Source organism: Salarias fasciatus, chromosome 7 (assembly GCF_902148845.1).
Source record: "Salarias fasciatus chromosome 7, fSalaFa1.1, whole genome shotgun sequence".
In the NCBI taxonomy this organism is placed as follows: domain Eukaryota; kingdom Metazoa; phylum Chordata; class Actinopteri; order Blenniiformes; family Blenniidae; genus Salarias; species Salarias fasciatus.
The window spans coordinates 11,425,788-11,447,606 of NC_043751.1; the positions used below are offsets into that span (position 1 = coordinate 11,425,788).

At 43.0% G+C, this 21,819-nt stretch overlaps 1 protein-coding gene and 1 non-coding gene across 7 annotated transcripts in view; both read left to right on the top strand.

Moving 5' to 3' along the window:
- The first annotated feature begins 568 nt into the window (after positions 1-568).
- Positions 569-642, top strand: trnat-agu (transfer RNA threonine (anticodon AGU)). Its single transcript has one exon. It is a non-coding gene; the product is annotated as a tRNA-Thr (tRNA).
- Positions 643-2,427: 1,785 nt separating this feature from the next.
- srpk2 (SRSF protein kinase 2) overlaps positions 2,428-21,819 on the top strand; it is a 58,330-nt gene continuing 38,938 nt past the window's right edge. For 4 of the 6 annotated variants that reach the window (XM_030096912.1, XM_030096917.1, XM_030096914.1 and 1 more), the window contains exons 1-2: positions 2,430-2,628; positions 2,920-2,986. In XM_030096912.1, the coding sequence (XP_029952772.1) occupies positions 2,613-2,628; positions 2,920-2,986 (83 nt within the window). In that variant the 5' untranslated portion in view covers positions 2,430-2,612. Of the gene's footprint in view, positions 2,629-2,919; positions 2,987-21,819 lie in introns of all 6 variants that reach the window. The other 2 variants (XM_030096913.1, XM_030096916.1) reach the window with 2 other exon arrangements.

The following is a 21,819-nucleotide window of genomic DNA, read 5'->3' on the forward strand; positions in this document are numbered from 1 at the left end:
GTACCTTGGCACGACGCTAGCATCAATAACTCTTTCCCATCGGTGTGACGTGGACAATATGATTAATCAAAAATTAGCTGTGTTTCGAGCAACAGAAATGACACCAGTGTCGATGTGTAACCTGCAAGCCAAGATCTGAAGACACGTCTGAAAATTACAAAAATTGGAAAACTATTTTGTTAGAATGAGAATGTATCTTGTTCATCTTGTTTATCTAGTTTCACAACATTTAATTGATGGTCAGTGGATTCATCCTTCTTTCTAATCTAACAAAAAACTAAAATTAAACAGTTTCAACTACACAACCATTTCAAGTGCATATACAGTAATAAGTAATCAAATATTATTACGGTATATGACCAAAATGCCACAGTCGACTTTTGATAAACCAGTCCATTCCATCTACTTTGTTTTGCAAGAGTTTTATCCTAAAAAAAAATTTGTATTTCATAAGTACCTTTTTCTCAAATCTTCATTATGATAATATCTATAAGATATTAATTTAATATGCTGACATAATCTGTTGCAATACTGTGCCACATGTTGACAGACGGGAAGGAGCTCCACAGGCGCCGTGGCTTAGTTGGTTAAAGCGCCTGTCTAGTAAACAGGAGATCCTGGGTTCGAATCCCAGCGGTGCCTTTTCACCTGACTGCCATGGATGTTAAGCCTTGGGGAGAATCTGCAGCAAAACTTCTCATGATAATGATAACAGGACAGATTGCTGTCTGTGTTCAGGCACTAATCTACTCATTAAATAACTCAAATTGCATAATGAAATAACTTGGTCCTTAGTGTCATTTGAAGGTTGTAAAACTGGCTTGTATTTGAGTAGGCAAGCTAAAACAAAAGTCCCAATTTAATCAAATACTGCGTTCATTAACAATTTAGAGGTATAATCACATAAATATTCTCAGCAGCAAAATGCACTTTTCTTGGATGCAAAATGATTTCAGAATCCTAAGAACAATGAAGAAAGAAGCAAACAAAGCTTTTCTGTCCACCTATTCTATACCTCTCTTTGATGTTTTATAGAATATTTACTTTACATTTTAGACTAATTTCTAACAAAAAATAAATGCATCTAGTGTGTCACTAAAGGGCAGGACAGCAGCAGCGCTCTCACCTCAAAGTGGTGAAAATGATTTTTCAGTTCTAGGACTGGAAGCATTTTGGTGTGGAGTTTGCATATTCCTCCTGTGCATGTGAGTTTTCTCCGTGTCGGTACTCCTACAGTCCAATATGTGACCCCAAACTGCTTCCAGAAAGACCCTGCAACTCAAAATCTCTCCTCTTGGTCCAGGGCTTCATTCTAGTAGGGCATCTTCATCAGATGATCAAATCATCTAAAGTGGTTCTTCTGGATGTAAACAAAGCCCCCCCCCCCACCGGCCTTCTTATAAATTGTGCTGTTTCAGTTAAGATAAAATAAGACAGACTTTATTTATCATATACTGGGGAAAGTCAAGTGAGGAAAAAATAATAGTGAATAGGGTGAAAAGGATCAATAAAAACTGTGACACAAAGTAATATGAAATACCACAGAAGAAAAAGACGGCATATATAACAATATATTGCATAATATACATGGCAAACATACATATTTACACAAACATATGGCACATGCACACATGATTGATGCACTGATGCACACATGCACTGATTTAGCAGCCTGACTGTCCCTGGAACGGAGGACCAGAGGCAGCATTCTGTTTAATCTTAAGGTGTCGTAGTCTGTGGCTGAAGAAGCTGTTCAGAGCTCTCAGTCTCATGTGGGTGAGAGCTGCTGTCTATGATGAATGTCAGCTTTGTGAGCATCCTCTTCTCACCCACCTCTTCCAAACAGTCTGAGAAACAGACCGCTGCAGGGAAAAAATGATGGCAGATGTGACAAAGTGCTGCACACGTCGAAGGACCTCAGTCTGTTGTGGAGATGAAATCGACTGGTGTGAGGCTAAACACTTGAGGTATTTAAAATATGTCGCAGTCCCAATGTTCTGCCCCTGGATGTTCACCAGTGTAAATGAGAGAAGTTTCCTTTGGAAATTCATCACTTCCTGTGTATTTCTGGCACTCATGTTCAGGGCGTTGAGCTGAGCATTGAATCCCCTGTATTCCTTCTCCTGAGGAACTTCCAAGGGGGTAGTAGTCAGAGGTGTAGATGGTAAATGAGGAAAACAAGAGCATTGTGTCCTGTGGGGCCCTGTACTTCTGACCATCTCACCTCCATAATGGAGATAGTGAGATAGTTCAATGAAAGTTTTCAGAAAAAATGTGTTCAGTCATCGATATAATCAATTGAATTGATTAAAAAAAATTAGGGAGTTTGGGTTCTAGAAGCTGTACCAGAACCCTCCCCAGTTCTCACGTGATTTTAGCCCACGTTGAGGGGAAAAAAGCGCACCTCGACGCAGAGCCACGCCGCGCGCACCTCTCCTGTTTCTAACGACAGAGGGAGCGCGTGTCATCCAGAGGCAGAGGGGTGACTGCCAGCTAGTGTAGGAAGAGAGAGAGAGAGAGAGAGAGAGAGAGAGAGAGAGACAGAGCGAGGGAGGGAGGGAGAGGATCCGGCTGCCGCTGCTGCCGCTTCTGCGGAGGCAAGAGTAGGAAACATGAGCTCCAGAAAAGGTGCGTATGCCTCTGGCTGCAGCCCGGCTATGCTAGCCGGGTTGAACGTTCACAAAGCTCCGGGGGGAGTCACGCTCGTGCAGGGGGTGGGGGGGGGGAGGCTATGTGTGCACGGTGAAACGACGCTGCACGCCTCGTAACAAGCCAAGCTTGTGGATGATGTTGATGTGTGTGTTTGTTGTCTCTCTGTCTCTCTCTCTCTCTTCCACCCCTCGACGCTCCTACACCCTTCTCCCCGGACTCGGATGTCGCCCGCGCCCGCGTGCGAACACCGCCGCCTCGGACCGGCAGTGATGGCCATCCAGGCCAGGAAGAGGAGGCCGAAAGGGAAGAAAGATAAAGCGGGTCACCATAAGCGGTAAGCTGGGCGGCGGCGGCGGCGGCGGCGGAGCCTGTCCGGCTCGGTGCGGCTTAGTGAGTGGAGTGTTTGTTTGCCGGGGTTTGGTTTGTTGACAGCCGGGATGTCTCCGTGTGACACCGGGGCAGCACGTGAGCGTATATGGTTTAATATGTTTATTCATTTTTGAAACCTAAAAGGCAGGATCCAGTGGAGTGTGGGAAGTTACCGTTTGCATTAGAGGTGCGTGTGTGTTTGTGTGTGTGTGTGGACACCTGACCGTACGACCCTCTACTCCTCCAGGCTGCGCGCCGTGCGCACTCCTCCGCGCCCCGGGCTTCCAGCACCGATAGCCCCCCTAAACTGATATTCAGACTGGGGTTGACAAAGGGGAGGTTTGACAGACGTGACGGCTCATTTCCGCGATCCTCCTGCAGTGGCGAGGACGGCAGCAGCAGACGGCTGAGGAGTAGAACGCCTCCTCGCCCGTTTGGGGGATTCTCTCTCTCTCTCTCTCTCTCTCTCTCTTGGTGTTATGTAACTTCTCCTCGGATCTGGCGCTTGTTTAAATCAGGCTTACACCGAGAGATGCGCGGCTGTTTGAATTATTATTAATTTTTCCTTTCCTCAAACCGGCTGCCGTGGCGCGCGAGCGGCGCAGTGGCTGCGTAAAACGCATGCGAATCGGAGGGGAGCGAGCGGGGGGCTTCCTTCATGGCACGATGCGATTGGAGCGACGTCACCGGCAGCACCGGTACAGGCATCAATTAGGTGAAACCAACGGTGCGACCACCCCGGGGGGGCCGCGCCGGCTGCAGGAATGTGCAGAAACTCCCAAACAGCTGCACACTGAACAGGGCTCCAGCGCACAGCAGCCATGTGCTCTGCTTTATTATGTTCTGAAAACATCACACATGCTTTGATAGACCCCCTGTGGGTTGCTGTGTGATAAAGATCTACATGTGATACACAGACTATGCAGTGGCCAGACCTGTCCTGGACAGGGCTGCAATATATTGTTTGAGCATCACCATCTCAATGTGTGTGTGTGTGTGTGTGTGTGTGTGTGTGTGTGTGTGTGCAGTAGTCACACCACAAGTCACTGCAATGTTGGAGGTAAATGAACTCAACCTTCCTCACAAGGGCACCTGACAAACACACTGTGGGCAGCCATCCACCAGTCACAATCATTCTTAATCAGTTTGCCGAAGCAGACCACACCCCTGCACCTGGAGTGAGCTGCTGGTCACAACATTGAAAAATGAACAAGGACCGTGCTAATTGTCTTAAGGATTCCTGGATTGCTGAAGAAATTAAAGTGCTATTCAGGTCGTCTGTTGAAGATTTTAGTTTTATATTGCAATATATACTTCAGGGTGAGAAAAATAATTGGAATGCCTGCTTTTCCAGTATTGTGCATCCCTGGTCCTAGAAGTAGCTGGTTTTTTTTTTGTTTTTTTTTAACTATCTCACAATAACAATATCATTGATGCAGGCTGGAAGGTTTTTCTGTACGGGGCCTGCATGTTCTCTCTCTGTGTTCGTATGGGATTTTTTTCCACGTACTCTTGTTTTTTCCCTTCAATCAAAGCACACATGTCAGTTAGCTGGGATTGGTTCCAGTGTCTGTTGTTTTTAAGTTGAATAATGTGTTACAGAAGATAGATGGATAAACCCAGATGGTAGCTCTCCAGTCTCTAACTCAAAATGTGAATGTACCTTGTTGTCCTCAGGTGTAAGGGTTTGATCAAGAGAAAAAACTTCTCTCTGCGCTTGACAAATGTTTTCGGGGTTATTGATTATTTATTTAGCTTTCTGGTGTCTTCTCTGATAAATATATTAAATGTTGCCAAAATGTCAGCTTATGATGTTAGCTCAAAGTCTATCTCCCATTCTTGGGCCAACCTTCAGACTGCTGTTTCCCTCCTTCAGGGGTTTTCCCCTCAGAAACACCCTTATCTACATGAAGGCAATTTGTTAACATTGGTGCCTAACACTCCATGACCTTCATGGCAGAATTGGTCATATCTTGGCAATAGTTCCATTGGATTAAGGTGTGAGGGTGTGGGCAAGAAAAAAAAAACTTCATTCTGCTGCTAACAATCATTTTTAATGTTGAGTTGTAACATTTATTTTCCAGGCTAACAGGTGAAGCTGCCTCTTTTGCTTTTCTGTATCTTCTCTGATGCAGTATATTTGATATTACAATGCTCAATGTTGCTACAGTGTTGAATGATGAGAAGAAATGTCTCTATTTAGAGCTCTACAGTTTGAACCAAAGACTACCTTCATTTCTGTTTATTACTATCCGCTCCTAACACAGCAGAAGGTTGTGAGGCAATAGTGCTGGTGTGAAATTACAAGTGCTTGGTGCAGGATGTCCCCGGGCTCGGTGGAGTTAAAAGAGACACTTTCTGAGTCAATCTAATGAAATGTGATTGTTTTAAAGAGACAGATACTGAAAATCTTAATTTTGCTATAAAATCTTCTATTTGTCAATGTTTCACAAAAAGCAGCATTGATGGAGGAAATTATTCCATTTCTGTTTTGTCTGCATAAACCTACTTGCCTCTCATTCCGGTAACAACACATGGTATTTATCAGTCTTTCAGACAAACCTGAGTTCAAGTTGCATGAAAAATGTGTATTACATTTCAGACATCCATTTACATGAAACTGCAGTTCTGGTATCTATGTTGCGTTATGTTGTGTGAGCCAGCCTAGACAGCTTTATCAAATGCAGAGTTTGAGATTATGTCAAGACCGAGATTATAGTCATAGCTCACGTGACCTGAGTTAAATATATCGGCATCATTTCAGGTTGTTATTTAGAATTTCAGTCGTGCAGAAGCGATTTTTTTTCGTTTGTTTTTTTTGCGTGGTGGCACAAAGCTTGATTCCAGTTTAAATCAAGCTGAGGATGTATAGTATTACTGTATATAAATCACCTGTATGTTAGCAAACATTGTTTTTTTTTTTCTTTCCTATCTCCCCACCTGAAATATGTGGAATTCTGTATATACTAAAATGCACTGGAATGCCAGATGATGTGTCTTATGGCAGCTTTGTCTTTTTCTCATCATCCCTGTCAATTGATTTGGGGCTATTTCTTTCACATCATACCTAATAAACAGGTCAGACATTCATCCCTGCTCCGAGGAGCTTAAAACCAGGTCAGAGTCAAAGTGGCATCGGGGAAAATGGACATCTAGTTATACTTCAGCCCTCAAACAAACCCTCTAGTTCCCACACTTTCACCCATAAGCAGACGTTTATATGTCTTTGGTTATATACTCAGGTGACTGATTCTTTCTCGACGGTGCTTGGTTTCAGTCCAGCTCATTGTCTCTTGACTTTGATGTCTCCTGAATTGAGCTGATAGAGCTTTGAGAGCGGATTCATTCAGAAATGCACACAAAGACACAAAAGGATTTGTATGCACATTGAAAGACTTCAGCTGTGAGAGTGTCTGTCCTCACCTTCAGATTCTCTAACCTCTGACCTGACCTCAGTCTGCACAGGTAACAGAGAAATGTCAGAAGAAACCATCAAAATGCACCGCTGAGATCTGTTTCTGTAACATTTATGAGCAGTGGTTATGATCTGCAATGGTTGCACCTCACAGGGCTCATGTTTGTTTGTGATGAGAACCTGCTTTCACTGGAGGAATGTTGCATTTCAACTGTGTTTCCTAATTATAACTTTTGTATTTACTCAGGAATAGATTTATGCCATATTTGTTCCACCCGGAGGCATCATTCGTGAGGAACTGCATGCTCAGTGTTGTTTTCTGATCGTCTGCCCAGGAGGTGGATCGGTCACATGTTGGAGTGCAGCTCCATGAATTGCTGAGTGGGGCACGTTCGTGGGGCAGAGAAACTGATGTATCGGCCTTGCAGCTACAAGTCCGGTCTTCAAAGGCTTTTTTCCAGCTTTTATCGCTTCTCTTCTACGCGCTGACCACACATCACATACGGGGCCGGGCCAGTGTGTGCACAGTTGCGCTGCGGTACTATTTATTGGATTTATTCACTCGCATAACAGTGTTGACTGTGTGCGTCTGTGTGCATGCCGAGATAAAGATGTGTAGCATCTGTAGGTGGAGTAGTAGGAGATGCTTTGGAGCCCGAAAGAGAGTTGGCGCCAAGTTCACTTCATTTTTTTTTTTTTTTTTTTTTTTTAAATCGTCCAACTTTTGCTCGGGTTGCCCTTTGAAGTTCAGTTTGCTGTCTGCGTGGAGTAATCTGATCTCTCTTTTGGTGTGTCTTGCTGAGCTGACCATTGGTTTTCAGTGCGGAAATGAGTCAGGTTGTGTGTGTGCGTGTGCTCGAAAGAGACAAGCTGGAGTTGAGGCGAGAACTTGCTGGTATCGACCTCAGTCATGAGAATGGCTGAAGTCATTCTGATGCAGCCAATGCCGAAGAAGAGAAGAAAAATGATGGGCGTAACTGTGTGCAACTATTAATCCATCCATCCATCCGACTGTGCTAATGGCGGGGTGCAGGACAGGTCGTTGCTTCTTCCCAGGGTAAACACAACTCAGAAAATCACACACAGGCATTCCCACCTAGGGTCAATTTTAAATCACCGACTGGCCTAACAAGCACGTCTTAACATTGAGATTGCTGGAGCACCTAATGCAAAGGGAAAATGTGCAAACCTTACAGAGAAATGTGTTGAACCTTCTGGAATCAAACCATTCATTCCCACAATGAGGACCATAAACCCTGATGGAACTATTCTGGCAGATTTGATAAAAGGCTGGTGCCCTGGCTTATCGTGTCCCCATTTACCTTCATAGTAGAATAAGCACGAGTTACTCTCGTTATCATGTTTGTTTGCTCTGGATTTATTCATAATTTCCTAACGTGAGCTGTAAGAAAGCATTTCATTTGAACTATATATTTGAATGGGGAAAATTCGGGCTTATAAATAAAGCCGTTTGTAGTTATTTGTTCTATAGTCTTTCTGATATATGGGGAAGCTTTATCCTCACTGTGCAATTAGTTTTCTCCTTACTCGACTTTGTTTAAATGGCGGCAGTGAAAACATCGGTGCTTTGAAGTTTACTGCAGTCACAGCTTTCTTTATTCCTTTCTGACGTGTCCCGCACAGCCGTTGGTCATAGTTTACACCTTCCCATTTATTTTCCTCACTTTTTTTTTTTTATTGAATTTCGACTGCCGTTTCAAATAACCGGGCCATGGTGCCTTTTGTTGTGCACGTTGCCACAGAAACCCTGACGGTGTGACTCCCGCGGTCCGGCGGTAACAATACCAGACCAAGTCCGAGTTGCCATGATGATTAAGGGCACAACAAATGCCGCAGTACTTGGTCAGGAAAGCAGAGTTGTTAGAACTTTTCTGTACTGTGAGTTTTGTTAATTCAGTGTTGGTTGCCCACCAGTGGCTCTGTACTGTTTCTCTCTTGATCTGTAAAGTCCAGATTAACGATCAAACACTAGAAGTGTTTCAGTTTCTCATATTCAAAGGTTACAACTCCTCGCAAGTTCCAGTGGCAGAGATTCAATCTGAGCTGCCTCCTTTAGAAAGCAGATTTGCATCGGCAGACCGTGACGTGCCGGGGTAGTGAGTGTGAAAGGCACATAAAAATGACACCAGTATAATAGCCTTCGTTAGTCATAAGTTCTCATTCCAGCCGGAGCACTTGTGAGTCTAAATGCTAATGTTCTTGTTGAGATATATATCTGGCAGTTTGCACTGGCCGTCGGAGCCCAGCAGGCGCCCGCTGCGTGAAATAAACTCCAGCATGACTTATGTTTTCACAAATAGCACTGTAAACTGCATTGATTTTGTCAGCACTGCACACAGCCTGTGGTCTCTGTGACTAAAGATGAGAGCTGCAGGCAGCCGGTGAGAACTTCATCCAGGATGAGACGGGCCTTATTCGCTGTGATCAGAGAGCTTGATGCAGTCGGAGTCGAGATGTAGCTCGTTTTTATTTATTGTGTAAATATCGCTGAAGCAAATACACGATAAATGCTACAGAGTTCTTTACATCGGTAAGTAGATCTGATTAATATCATGCCTTTTCTGTTGGTTGAACAGTAACCGAAGCACTTTGTTATGTTAGTGACATTCACTCATGCGTGTTATACATATGAAAGACAAGGAGAATCCAGCCATTCTCAAAATACCTGATTCTCGATTGTGTTTCACTTCATTACATCATAACTGAGGTTGGAGGCTTCGAAAATCCTCCTGGTAAAACTGTAGTTACGCATGGGATGGAAACCAAAACTGCCACACTGCTGCCAAGCCGCTAATTTTACCTTATTCACCGCTGCCCTTCTTCAGTGGCATCATTTTTGGCGATTCTACAGGATTACAATCATGATCTGATCAAGGCAGATGTCTGATACGCCTTGGGGTGTTTGGGCTTCAGGTCTGCAGAGGTCAGAGAACGGTCCTACTATTTATACAATTAGTCATTGTGCTTGTTTGGGTGTGTTTAATAGATTTTAATGTTGACATTTTTATGATCACAGTTAACGTACTCCATATATGAATATATATGAAGAGATACTACTATGAAGAAATGATTTTTGAATGCATTCTGGGTAAAAGTGTGTGGTGGGGAGGTTTGAGGAGGTGTGCTTTGACCCGCGGTGGTTGGGAGTGGTCATCAGTTCTGCCCCATACTAGCCTTCACTTGCTCTGCTGCTGGTCTTCAGTCATGGTCCGCATCGTGCCCAGGAAGCTCAAGAAAGACTGTCACGCTTAATATTCTGTGAAAAATGTTCCTGTGACTCTGGATCCTTTGACAGAGACAGCAGAGCCTTATTTTTATCTGACGGTTTTCAGCTCAGTCAGATTAAAATCAGGTGATTGGCCCGGCTCGGGGAGAATATTCCAGCTCTCCCTTTTAAAAGGCCCTTGGGTTGTTTTGGTTTTATTCTCAGGAACATGATGCCGAAATATGCTTTGAAGCTTTCAGCTAAATCTGAACTCACAGACTGCTCTTGTGCTCTTCTCGCAGCGATGAAAAGATCAATAAATGCCAGCGTGGCACTTTTATTGACACAAACCAAACCAGAACAGATGAAATGATGTGAATCGGGTCACTAATTTGATCCCTTTCTCTCCACGTTGTTGTTTTGTGGTTTCATCATTTCGATTGACAGTTGATGCGCATGACCTGAAGGCGCTCCGATCAGTTCATCTCTCTCTCAGTCTGAGCTTGAAAGCAATTAAAAACACTTTCCAGTAATGTTGAAACATTTCTTTTACGTTGTCACTAACGCTTAAATACTGGTTATTCATGCTTGTGTTTGCTCATTTGTCACATCAGCTCTTTTCCGTATTGATCCCTCAGTGAAAAGATCTGGACCTGCTGTTAATGAATTGAATCGATCCTCGGGGCAAGGCTAGCAGTGACTAAGAGTGGACCAGATGTCTGATTTTTAAGAGGGCTTCATGGTTTGATGGCTGGCGTGTAGCGTGTGTGAGGAATAGCTCAGCGATTTGATCGTTGGCAAGCAGACTTGTGTGGCTCAGCCGATTACGCCTCCCTCATCAATACTGCAGCCTGCCTGGATGGAGCTGACGGCAGGCTCTGGAGCCGAGCATGTGAGCTGCATGTAGAAAGACGGGGAGATAAAGGAGGGGCAGAAACGGTATGCGGAATGCTGAAATCTAGAGAGGTTGTGCATAAAATCAAGGGAGAGGTATACTGCGAGTGAACTGGAGAGTTTACTCTGTATGAGCATGGGTTTTTTTGTCAAATGATAAGAAAGCAGAGATTTGGAGAGAGCGAGTAAGGAAAGAAGGGAGAGGGGGGAAAAAGAGGCGAGAAATGAGGCCTAGCAGGAAGAAAAACCGCTGTGCTGATGGGGAAGATCAGAGGTGGCTCAATGTGGAGGCTGATCGAAAGCCTAAAATGACCAATTCTGCACAGCTGTGATGAACAGAATAGATTCCTCGTTTATGCTGCATTTCTTGGTCTACGAGCTCTGAGTTTTTCCAACATGCCAGTACAAGTTAGACCTGCAGGACAGGACAACAGTCCAAACAGCCGGCTGTGGCAGATGACAGGGACCAAAGGGAAGATTCACTTTCAGCTTTGTTTGTTTACTGTCACGGAGGAGCGAACCACACCCACTGGGTCCTGTGACTTTTTTCATCTTGCTGTAATTAGTTTTATGTCAGCCTGTAGCGCTGATTTTCACTCTGATAGCTGATCAGGATGACTCTGACTGTCCATCAAAGCCCAAACAGATGTTAACTCTCCAGAAACTTGAAAGACGTAGAGATTTTACAAGCTCTGAAATCTGTCTTTACAGCATTTTACGAGCTACTTCAGAACAGCAAAATAAGCTGTAACAGCAGTACAGAATGCATACATCTGTCTTCTGCAATTACATAATGCTGTTAAATACCAGTAGATAGCAACCAGAGTGAGATACTGAGTACATTTTTGTTTTTTTAAACACACAAAGAGCTCAAGCCTGCACAGTCTCTGATAATAATTCATGTAGAATTCATAAATTCTCTGAAGAAAAACAGTGGAAATCAAAAACCAAATTCTTATGAAGTATAAATAACAAAAGGTTCATTATCATTGAAATATTATCAGGACAGATTGTGGGAGTGGGTCTGCAGTCAGTCCAACATGTTGGTTTCCTGGAAAGGTCAAGTAAATATTTTGGTCTGGATGATAATCCTATAGATTAATGAAGAATACCATACTTCATTCATAATGAGTGCTGTAAATTCCTCCAATTGGGTTTGTACACAAACACACACAAAATGTTTTTCACAAATGTTGTATAAAATCTATCCAGAATAGTTGAATTTCAGGAGAGGAGCACACCAAATGACTGTTGGACACCTGCTTCTTGAAATAAATTAATTAAATTAATTAAGGGTACTCACAAAAAGAGCATGCAAAAAAACCACAAACACACCAAAAATAGATCATGTTTGGGAGAAATATCAGAAATTTACAGCAAACTAAAATATTTGAACTTTGTACCGTCGAAGAGATAAGCGCTGTGTCTATGAGATCATTCTCTGTTGCATATTCAACAGTGAATGTAACGTGATACTGGCGGTTTCCTCTGTGGTGTCTGAGTGGGAATGAGTTTCTCCCTGATGGCCGCAGTGCCAGGATTACACTATTACTGCTGGCTGACTGACTGAACGTAGAAATAGGGCACTCCAGTTGGTGTGAGAGTGGAGACGGTGAAGAAAAAGCTCCTATTCAAAAGCTGTGAATTAGTGAGGTGTGCTGGATTAATATAGGGAAAGTCGAGCAGTTCAGTAGGAGGTTGCTTTCTTCTGCAAACCGGGAATGTTGTTTTCTTTTAGAGAACTAAAGGAACAGGCTTTGTGCTGGCCAGCAAAGCACAAGATCCGAGCAAATCTACCGAGTCGATCAACCTGAATGAGGAGAAAGGGCCAGTGTGACTTAGAGGGAGGGATTCCCGTGTTTTTGAGTGTGTGTGTGTGGTCCAAATAGGATTTGTTCAGCAAAGACAAGTTCCAAGGATTTGGCATCTTTCATGTAATGGCTGTGAAGTGCTGTCCGGTCGCAGGCCAGTGGGTCATCGAGGAAAGAGGAAGGGAAGACATTAATAGGGCATGTAATTCTTTGAGGACAGGAGCTTATCGCAGCAGTCAGGGAGGTTTGAGACCTGGCAGAGGCACTCATCACCGCCCCCTTCTGACCTAGTGGGGAAAAGCACAACTTAGGATGCTTGTGCATCTCCTACACATTTAGAGCACAGCTCTGTATGTGACTGAGTTTTGATGTATTTGGGAGAGGTTGTTGATAATATACCACATGTTGGCTTTGTAATCCACTCTGTCTTGAAACTCTTCATTCACTCTGTGTCATGAATTTTGAAATAAAACCCATTTTTACCCTTTTTTTTATTCTAACCCCCCCCAAAAAAACACATACACAGATGAAAGTGGAGTCGTGTTGACAGATCTCTGTCTGGGTTTATATACAACCCCAGCAAATTAGACACGGGAGCTGAAAACCTAAACCCAAGACTAAACGGTACTGAAAATCAGTTCTCGCTTATTATAGCAAGCATCTTTTGACGAAGTGAAGGCTCAAATGAGAGAATAAATCTTTTCTCTCCTCTGGTCTTATTTGGTAAAAGAACACTGTGCAAACAGTCACAGACATGGACTGTTCAAACAAAAATTACACATGCGATTTTGGCAAGCGAGTTGGAAATATTGAATGTAGAGTCTACCCTTAAATATCACTGCCTTTCATCATGTCAGTGTCTAGTTAAATCCTGTGCAAGATACATGATGCCAACCTTATATTAAAAAAAATAAATTGCTAAATAAGTCAGGCTCCTCGTGTAGCTTTTTAGCATTTGCCTAATAGCTTTTGCACACTGTGAACAGAACCATTGATTTAAAGTAATGACCCCCTTCTCAAAACACGTAAAGCTGAACGCGATCCCCAAAATCTCATGGAAAATAAGAAGGCTTGTAGTGATGAGTTACCAAGATGCTGCTCGCGTTCACGGTGCTGCTGTTCAACACATTTAAACATTCTCCCATTTGCTAACCAGTAATTACTGCTAATATGATGAATGCAGACTCGGGTGCAACGCGGCAGAATCAATACTCATTCCTGCTATATTGAATTACTGGTGTTGGATACGATTGCTGCTCATGTTTTGCAGTCTGGCCACAAGGTATTTGTCTCGGCATCGCTTCAGCACACCAGCCCCATATCTCCTGAGAGAACGTGTGTGTGTGTGTGTGTGTGTGTGTGTGTTTCCTCCACAGTCTGTGCATCAGCCCCTTTCTGTCAAGGCTGCCGCTGCGACTGTAAACACTGAGTAATTGGCCACACTAAGCAGTCTGGTAGCCTCATTTAGCGGGTGTCCAATCTGGAAGCATCTTTGTATTAGTAGTTCAACATGTGATGTGTATTGCAGCTGAGACGTGACCTGCAATAAAAACAACACCTAAGCATGCGATGTTGATGTCTGTGCGGATTAATGAAATAACAGTGCTGTTTCTCTTCGACTCCATTTTGTTTCTGCTTTATTTCATCACATGTGCGTCTGCAGCTCCTGCCAGCAGTTTGTTTTTAAGCATTTTCCCTTTATTTTTGTGTCTGGCTTTATGGCTTTATGGCAGCAGGTATGAAAGTAGTAATGTCTGAGATGATGTTGTCATGAAGTGAAATATAATCTATTGTCCACAGACCTGATTGGCCAGATATATTGGCATATAGAGTATGAATGCACTGGGCATAGAAACATGTAATTTATTGCAACTCAATCTTAAATGTGTGTCGTAAATGTCGAAATCATGATGACTATAAATTTGTGAAATATCGTACAGTCGTACTTTATTTATTACTTGTCTTAAACTGTCAACAATGAAAGAAGTCGAGTCTGTTCTATGAAGTACATGTTTTTGTTGTTGCACAGCTGCTGTTCTACTGGTGATTTGTTTCGGTTGGAAATGCACATGTAACCCAGTAACTCGGGCCATATGTGGTAACGTGGTAGCTGCTTTGTCTTTTTTTGCGCTGCAGACTTGTCAGTGAATCTAGGCTGATGACAGGAAACCCTGTAGATCTTTTCCACAAATAAAACTTTAGAGTTTTTAACTGGTGGCTGTTTCACATTTGACAGGAATTCAGAAGCAATTTTGTTTTTGAGGCAGATTTTTCCAGCTCTGGTTCTCCTTTGGTGGCCTGCTGGACGTGGCTGCTGTTTGACCCCAGAACTTTAAGGCTCGAATCAGACTGAGAGACAATAAACCTCCATTCTCCGGCTACTTCAGTGACATTACAGCAGTGTTTCTGCGAGCTGAATTATCACATTCATTGTGTTGACATAATGCTCGCTGGTGACTACAGGCCTGCTTTTTTCTCTGCTGCAGATTTGTTATCACAGCGCTGTGAGCGGGAAACACACAAGACTGTCATTGTTTTGCGCCCCTCTGCTCTTGTTTACTTTTTTTCTGCTCTCCACACTTTAAAGAAGCACAAGGATGAAAATTATCCTGCATAACTATCCTTAACTGATCCTCCAAAGTGTTACTCTTTCATACCTGCGGTATCCTGTGTACCATTATCGATGCCTTCCTGCATGAAGCAGAACGAGCATCATGCGCAAGTTGAAATGTCAAGTGTGCAATTCTCCTTTTGCCCAGTAGAGGGCAGCCACGTCCCAGGGTTTCTGGTGTTGTTGCTTCTCTTGACTGGTTTCTGCCATGTTGGAAATGATGGAATACTTTATTCTAACATGTGAACAGGAGAGAAAAGCTAAATATTTGTCACGCATTGTGTGATTTCATCGATGAATACTGCTTTATTTGTTTTGTGTTTTTCTAAATACAGAAGAAAGACGGATTTCTTTTGCAGGATTAGTAGATGAATGTAAGAAATTTCTCAATTATGAAACTAGCTAGAGGGGGGGAAAAAATTGCAAATTTGTTACAGCCCAAAGTCAAATGGTTATTTTAATCCTGGTTCCATTTATGACAACAGAGGAATATTTAGAAATTATTAGATTTTCACTAAAATCGTACTTCAGGACTGAAGCTGTCTTGCTTGAAAGACTGCTCCACTTGTTTACATGTTTTGAAAAAAACATTCTTTTTAGTTCATAAGAAAGCTCCAGTGTTGCAAAATGCAGTGTAAAAGCATATCCAGATTTAATTAAAGATAGTACCATTAAAGTTTTGTGAGAGCAATTGCTCTGAAATTGGAAATGAACTGGAAGTTCTTCAAAAATATCAGCTGGCCAAAAGTGACTGTCAAGTCTAAAAATGTAGGCTGCTTTTTATGAGAGAGTTTCTTGGATTTTCTTTTTATACCGTTGACAATGCTGGCAGCACCGCGATCAAACAAAGGTGTTTTGCGCTGTGCCAGGATGAGCGAGGTGTGAGATGTTTCTCGTCCCTCCTCCTGTGATAAAACCCTCTTAAATATGTCAGCTGTGGTGAAACTACTGAGGTCAGAGTGCAGGACGGGAGGGCGCAGGTCACCCGCTCATCAATTAAACATACACCACTTAGTTAATGAGCTCTCAGTCTCTCTCACACACACACACACACACACACACACACACAGCTTCTCCACTGACACAGTGTACACGCTAATACAGTGTATACACTTCACCTGATCCTGAACACACGATCACAGCTACATCCTTCACCAAATTATACTGTCAGCACTTATTGTCACGTGAATCTCTTAAACATATAAACCATCAAATATGATGACATGCAGTCATGGTGGCACCATAAGTTCGGCCAGACAGCAAATATTTCTATATCATGATTTCAGCACCCAAGAAGGAAGTAAAACGGGGACACAGGGACACATGCTTTATAGTTCTGTTCTCCATCCAGCCATCCATCTTCTGCACCACTTAACCCTGAGCAGGGTCGCGGGGCGCTGGAGCGAATCCCAGCTAGGTATGGACGAGGGCGGGTCACACTCTGGACGGGTCGCCAGTCCATCACAGGGCAAATGCATTAGAGTTCTTTGCTCTTTGCCCTTACTGGACAGTATATTGACTTACATTAATTTCTTGAAAATTTACTCTAAACAAAGCTGGATGCTTGAGGTCAGTAATTGTTGTGTTAACTGGATTTATAATCTGAACTTAACACATGGTCTCATCTAAAATGTGCTGAACTTCCCAATGGGAATTGTGCACGGTTAAGTTTTGGTCCCCAGCTGTATGGGAAATAAAGGACTCACACATCACTATGCTGTTTTAGCATCCATTTCCTGACCGTAGCAGCAGCCACCCCCTAATCTTAACCTCATTCTCACCTCAAACAAAGTCCGTCCATCCACCACTTCTTCCAATTTAGGGCTGCTGAATCCAATCCCAGCTGATTATGGATGAAGGTAGGTCATCCAATCACACACAAACACACTCACATTCACAGCTACAAGCAAAGTAGATACACAGTATGAATCTCAATTGCAAGTTTTTGTTGGATTGTTGGAGGGGATAGATACCCAGGGGACTCGGAGAATGAGAAAACATGCAATCACCACACAGAAAGCCTGAACAGACTGACCCGGATGCCAGTTGGAGATTGTTTTTGCTATTAGGCGAAAGTGGTAACTGGTACACCACTGTGTTCATATAAAATACAGTTATTTACATTGTGGGAACATTGTTGCTTTCAGCTGATAAGACAAGCCTCAACCTGACCGCCCAGGAACCTGAGTATTGATATTCATGGGATCAGTTGACCGTTAGCTTTGAGCTTTTGCTAAATTGTACATGTCCTTTTTCCTCTCACATCACTCTACACACACACACACACACACACACACACACACACACACACACACAGTCTTGTATTTCTATCCTTGTGGGGACCGTCCATTGACTCCCATTCATGTCTAGCCCCTAACCCTGACCCTTACCCTAACCCTAACCCACACCACAACAAAGCCTAACCCTAAAGAAATGTTTTTGCACTTTTACTTTTTTCAGTAACAACAACATGGTCAAGAAAACACTGTTTCTCCTACTTAGGACCGGAAAAAGGTCCCCACAAGGCACGTCGTTCCACGTTTTGCTATCCTTGTGGGGACATTTGGCCCCAACAAGGATAGAAATACGAGAACACACACACACACACACACACACACACACACACACACACACACACACGCTCACAGCTCACACCTGGGCTATCTTGCAAAGCACACACATTCAGACATATTGCTCTCGGGTGTGTTCCTCGGGGTAATGAGGCACAGAAAGTGCAAGATGCTTACCTGTGTATGTCTGGATGAATTACGAGCACTCAGCTCTGAGTCTGACCCGTCACTGGTGCTGGGCTCTTTGTGTTAGTGTGTGTGTGTGTATGTGTTAGTGTGTGTGTGTGTATTGTGGAAGGAGCTATGGTATGTACTTTTCTGCTGAGCTGTAAAAAAACAGAGTGATGGGATGTGAGCAGGAGGAAGAGAGTGGAATTTTTCAAGGCTCAGGTCCAAAGTCACAAATCAGATATTAGGTGGACATTTGTATTAGCAGGGAAGTCCTGGTGTTGTATTTTATATGCTCACTCATTCACATGCCGATGGAATAAAACAGGGCTCACGCGTGAGCGTTATGAAAAATGAACCAGCTTTTTATTCCCCTCTGGCGTCAAACAGCTCGATTATCTGATCTCCTTTTAATCTTGTGATTATTCCCACAACTTTCCGCTTCATCGTTCTGTACCTTTCGATGTGCTGTTCTGTCTGGTTGACTGTCTGAACATTTGGGGAACAACTGAGAGAGAAATTGCATTCATTATTTCAGAAATATGTTTGGATCGTTGACTTGTATGTCTCCATCAGCTTCAGTGCTCCCACGCCTAATCTGACGATCTGGCTTTCCTTTCACCCTGTGCATTTGAACAGCAGGAAATGTGCCACTGCAACACAAAAGCACATGGATTTATTCTCGCCTCCTGCGCACATGCAGATTTACAGCTCGCGTCCACGTGACGCGGTCTGAATTATAGAGTCCCTGCAGACCAGCGGAGTCCATATGGAAGTCTGTAGTAGAGGAAATGAAGTGCTGTAAGGCAGACCAGAGGCTATCAGTATGTCAATCAATCTGTGTGTTGAGAGCAGTTGGTGTGAAGGATCTCACACACACACACACACACACACACACACACACACACACACACACACACACACACACACACACACACACACACACACACACACACACACAAATGCACTATTGAGTAAGTTCCTGCTGCCTTTTTCCACAAGGGGGCAGTGTTTTCTCTGCAGACAGACGACGAGGCAACTGACACAAAGAGCACAGTCACTGTGAAGTAGAAGCATCTGACTTGAATGTGATAGTGTATGTGTGCGCACGCGCACACACAGACACAAATGCAGACAATGTGTAATTGCTTAGTTGTGCTCATGATTGTGCTTTGCACTGACTCCTGTCTGCCGTTTCAAATGTACTGTATGTCCAGTAGCAGTTTGCATCAGGACCTTTGTGTGTGTGTGTGGTGTGTGTGTTTGCATGCGTAAACCCCTTCTCTCTTCCCGAGCATCCACCATGCGGTGAGAAGAAGTAGGCCGTTTAAAGATAGCTCCCGGCAGCCTCAATACCAGATCCCAAAATATATCTGCTCATGAGAGTCATCATCTCCCTCCTTCCCCCCCTCCTTCTCTCTTGCTCCTTCTTCTTTTGAACACAGAGTGAGAATCAGCCTTTGAAATTGCAAATGAACGCCCTGGAGAAATATCCCGAGGTGTGCGTGCAGATGTTTATTTTACATGAATGAGCTATTAGATTTTTGGCGCTCTGAAGTCTCCCTCTCAGAGTTATCCTCACAGCGAGGTGACGGGGTGACAGCAGGATGGCACCGCTGCCGTCACAGAAATGAGGGGTGTGGACTGAGGATTTCCCCGAATGGCCTCATCCACAACGGAAACGGCATCTCTCAATAATACACGCACAGTCCATGACGGACAACTTATTATATTTGATTCAGTCATTGATTTTTCACATGTTGATTAACTCTGGTCCTAAATGCCTCAGACATGGTCAGTTTAACACAGCTATAAAACCAGAAAATAAGTTCCACTACTATTTAAATGTCTGAATTGAGCAGCCACACAGGGCTGTGATGTCAAGATTGTCAATACTCCCTTTATTTCCTCTGTCAGTCCAAAAACATGGGTTTCAGGTTCCTGGTACACCGTCTGTCCACGTTGTGCCCTGGATTTGCACGTCGTCTGCTTCAAGTCCGTGCAACAAAGTTGAATAAAGTGGTTAAGAAAAGTCATAGATGATTATGTATCTGTATGGGTTGTAACTGTTTCAACTCTTGAATAGTTGGTTATGGTCAAAAAAATCACAGGCGGGATTCAAAAATGAGCGTATTCCTGAAAGATTGTTCACCACAGTGGTTCAAATCAGTCGTCCTTCCTGTTTTTAAAGTCTTGGATTCTCTCGATTTGCTCTGCAATTGACTTCAACCGCTGAGATGCCCCCAAAAACAAACCAGGCATCGCAAATAATTGAATGAATCAAATGGTAAGTGCACCCGCTCGTATCAGCTTGATTTTCTTCCTGCTGTTTGGTGAGAATGTGCTTTACCCCCCACTGGCCCACATCCACACAGAATGAGGACAATAGTTTGGCTCAGAGACATGTGTGCCTAATGTAGTCCTTTTATGTGGGAAAGTGGAGTATATGGAGAGAGGAGAGAAAGAAGACTGTCGTGTTCCTGTTTTACTTCTATTTCGTTTCCTCATGCATGTGGCAGCTCTCGGATTTGAATGCTGTGGTGATGCTTACTGTGAAAATGCAGCTGTCAGATGTATTAACACGGCACAGTGGGGTATAAAGTCTGTTGCTGGTTTAGTAACATTATTAAAGAATATTAGTTGACATCTGATTATGACAAGATTATATCTAATGGAACATCTACAGGTGTTCAAAAGGTACTTGTGTTATATTGTACTGGGTCAGTGGTGGCCCAGAAGTACATAGAAGGTCCAGCTTTCCCTCCTGATCAGGTTGGATCAGGATGAGCATTCAATGGAAAACTCAAACATGTCGGTCTGGAGATTCTCCCTAAGACTCATTCTGTTGTCAAATCAACACAATTATTGATTCAACCTACATGACTAGTCTAAAAAAAAGTAAGAAAAATGCTTGGAAAACTGTTAGAATCACATTTTAAACTTACTCTAAACAAGGCTGGGACTTTAGGTGAATTATCGTAATCTTAACCTTACTCATAATCTGAAGGTAACACATCTTTGTCTAAAATGTTCTGAATTTCCCAATGGGAATACGTGCACAATTAGTTCTGGGTCCACATCAGTATAGAAAACAAGGACACGCATGTAGCCACATTACTTTAGCGTCTATCTTGTGATCGTCACATTAAAGTTGCCCAATCTTAACCTCATTCTGACCTCAAACTAAGCCCATCCATTCATCCATACATATATTATTTTATCTAATTTAGGGCTGCTGAGTCCAGTTCCAGTTAATAATGGATGAAGGCAGATGAGACAATCACAGAACAAACAAAAACAAATCTCAGATTTTTAAGCATTATTCCCAAAACCTTTGTGCATACGAAGAACCCTTTGAAGAATTTAATCGCAAAGTTCAGTGCTTATATCAGATTTCTAATGTTGCTCTACTTTAAGGCACTTTGAGTCCTGCAGTACTTGGGAGAGTATTATTTTGCATCCAAGCATGTGCATAAAGCCTTGACATCTTCCATTAAATTCATGAAGTCTTTAGTCCAGCAATGATAGTTCAGCAGTCATATATGTGAAATTAAAATAAGCAAACCAGTAATTTTGTTACCAACCAGAAAGGGGACAGACTCGTCACCATTTCTATTTCTACTATTCATGGCAGTACTTCATTGTGTACAAAATATCTCACTGAAAACTAAAGATGTTGTCTGTTTGGTGACACTAAGTTAACCTCAAATCAGTGCAATCGTCTTTTCAGCAATGTGACTGGCAAACAGCCATTCATAAGCCGTGCATGTCTAATAAGGAGGTAAAATAGTCTCTTCCTGGTTTATGCATTTAACCCCCCCCCAAAAAAAAGTGTGCCGTTACACTGGTGCAGAATCTATTCAGTCCACTAACATCAAAAAGCAGCCATGCTTATTAATTTGCATCGTTGCCTGCGATGACCTAAAAAGCACAGCGATTTTAAAGGGCTAGCTGCCTTTGTTAAAAACCATACCGCACAATATCTGGTGGCTAATCTTCTCATGGCAGATACCGCCCCACCTCTTCTTTTAATCCACATATCTTTTACTCTATTAATCTCTTATTGGAAACAACCCCATTGGTGTATTTTCAGCGTCACCGAA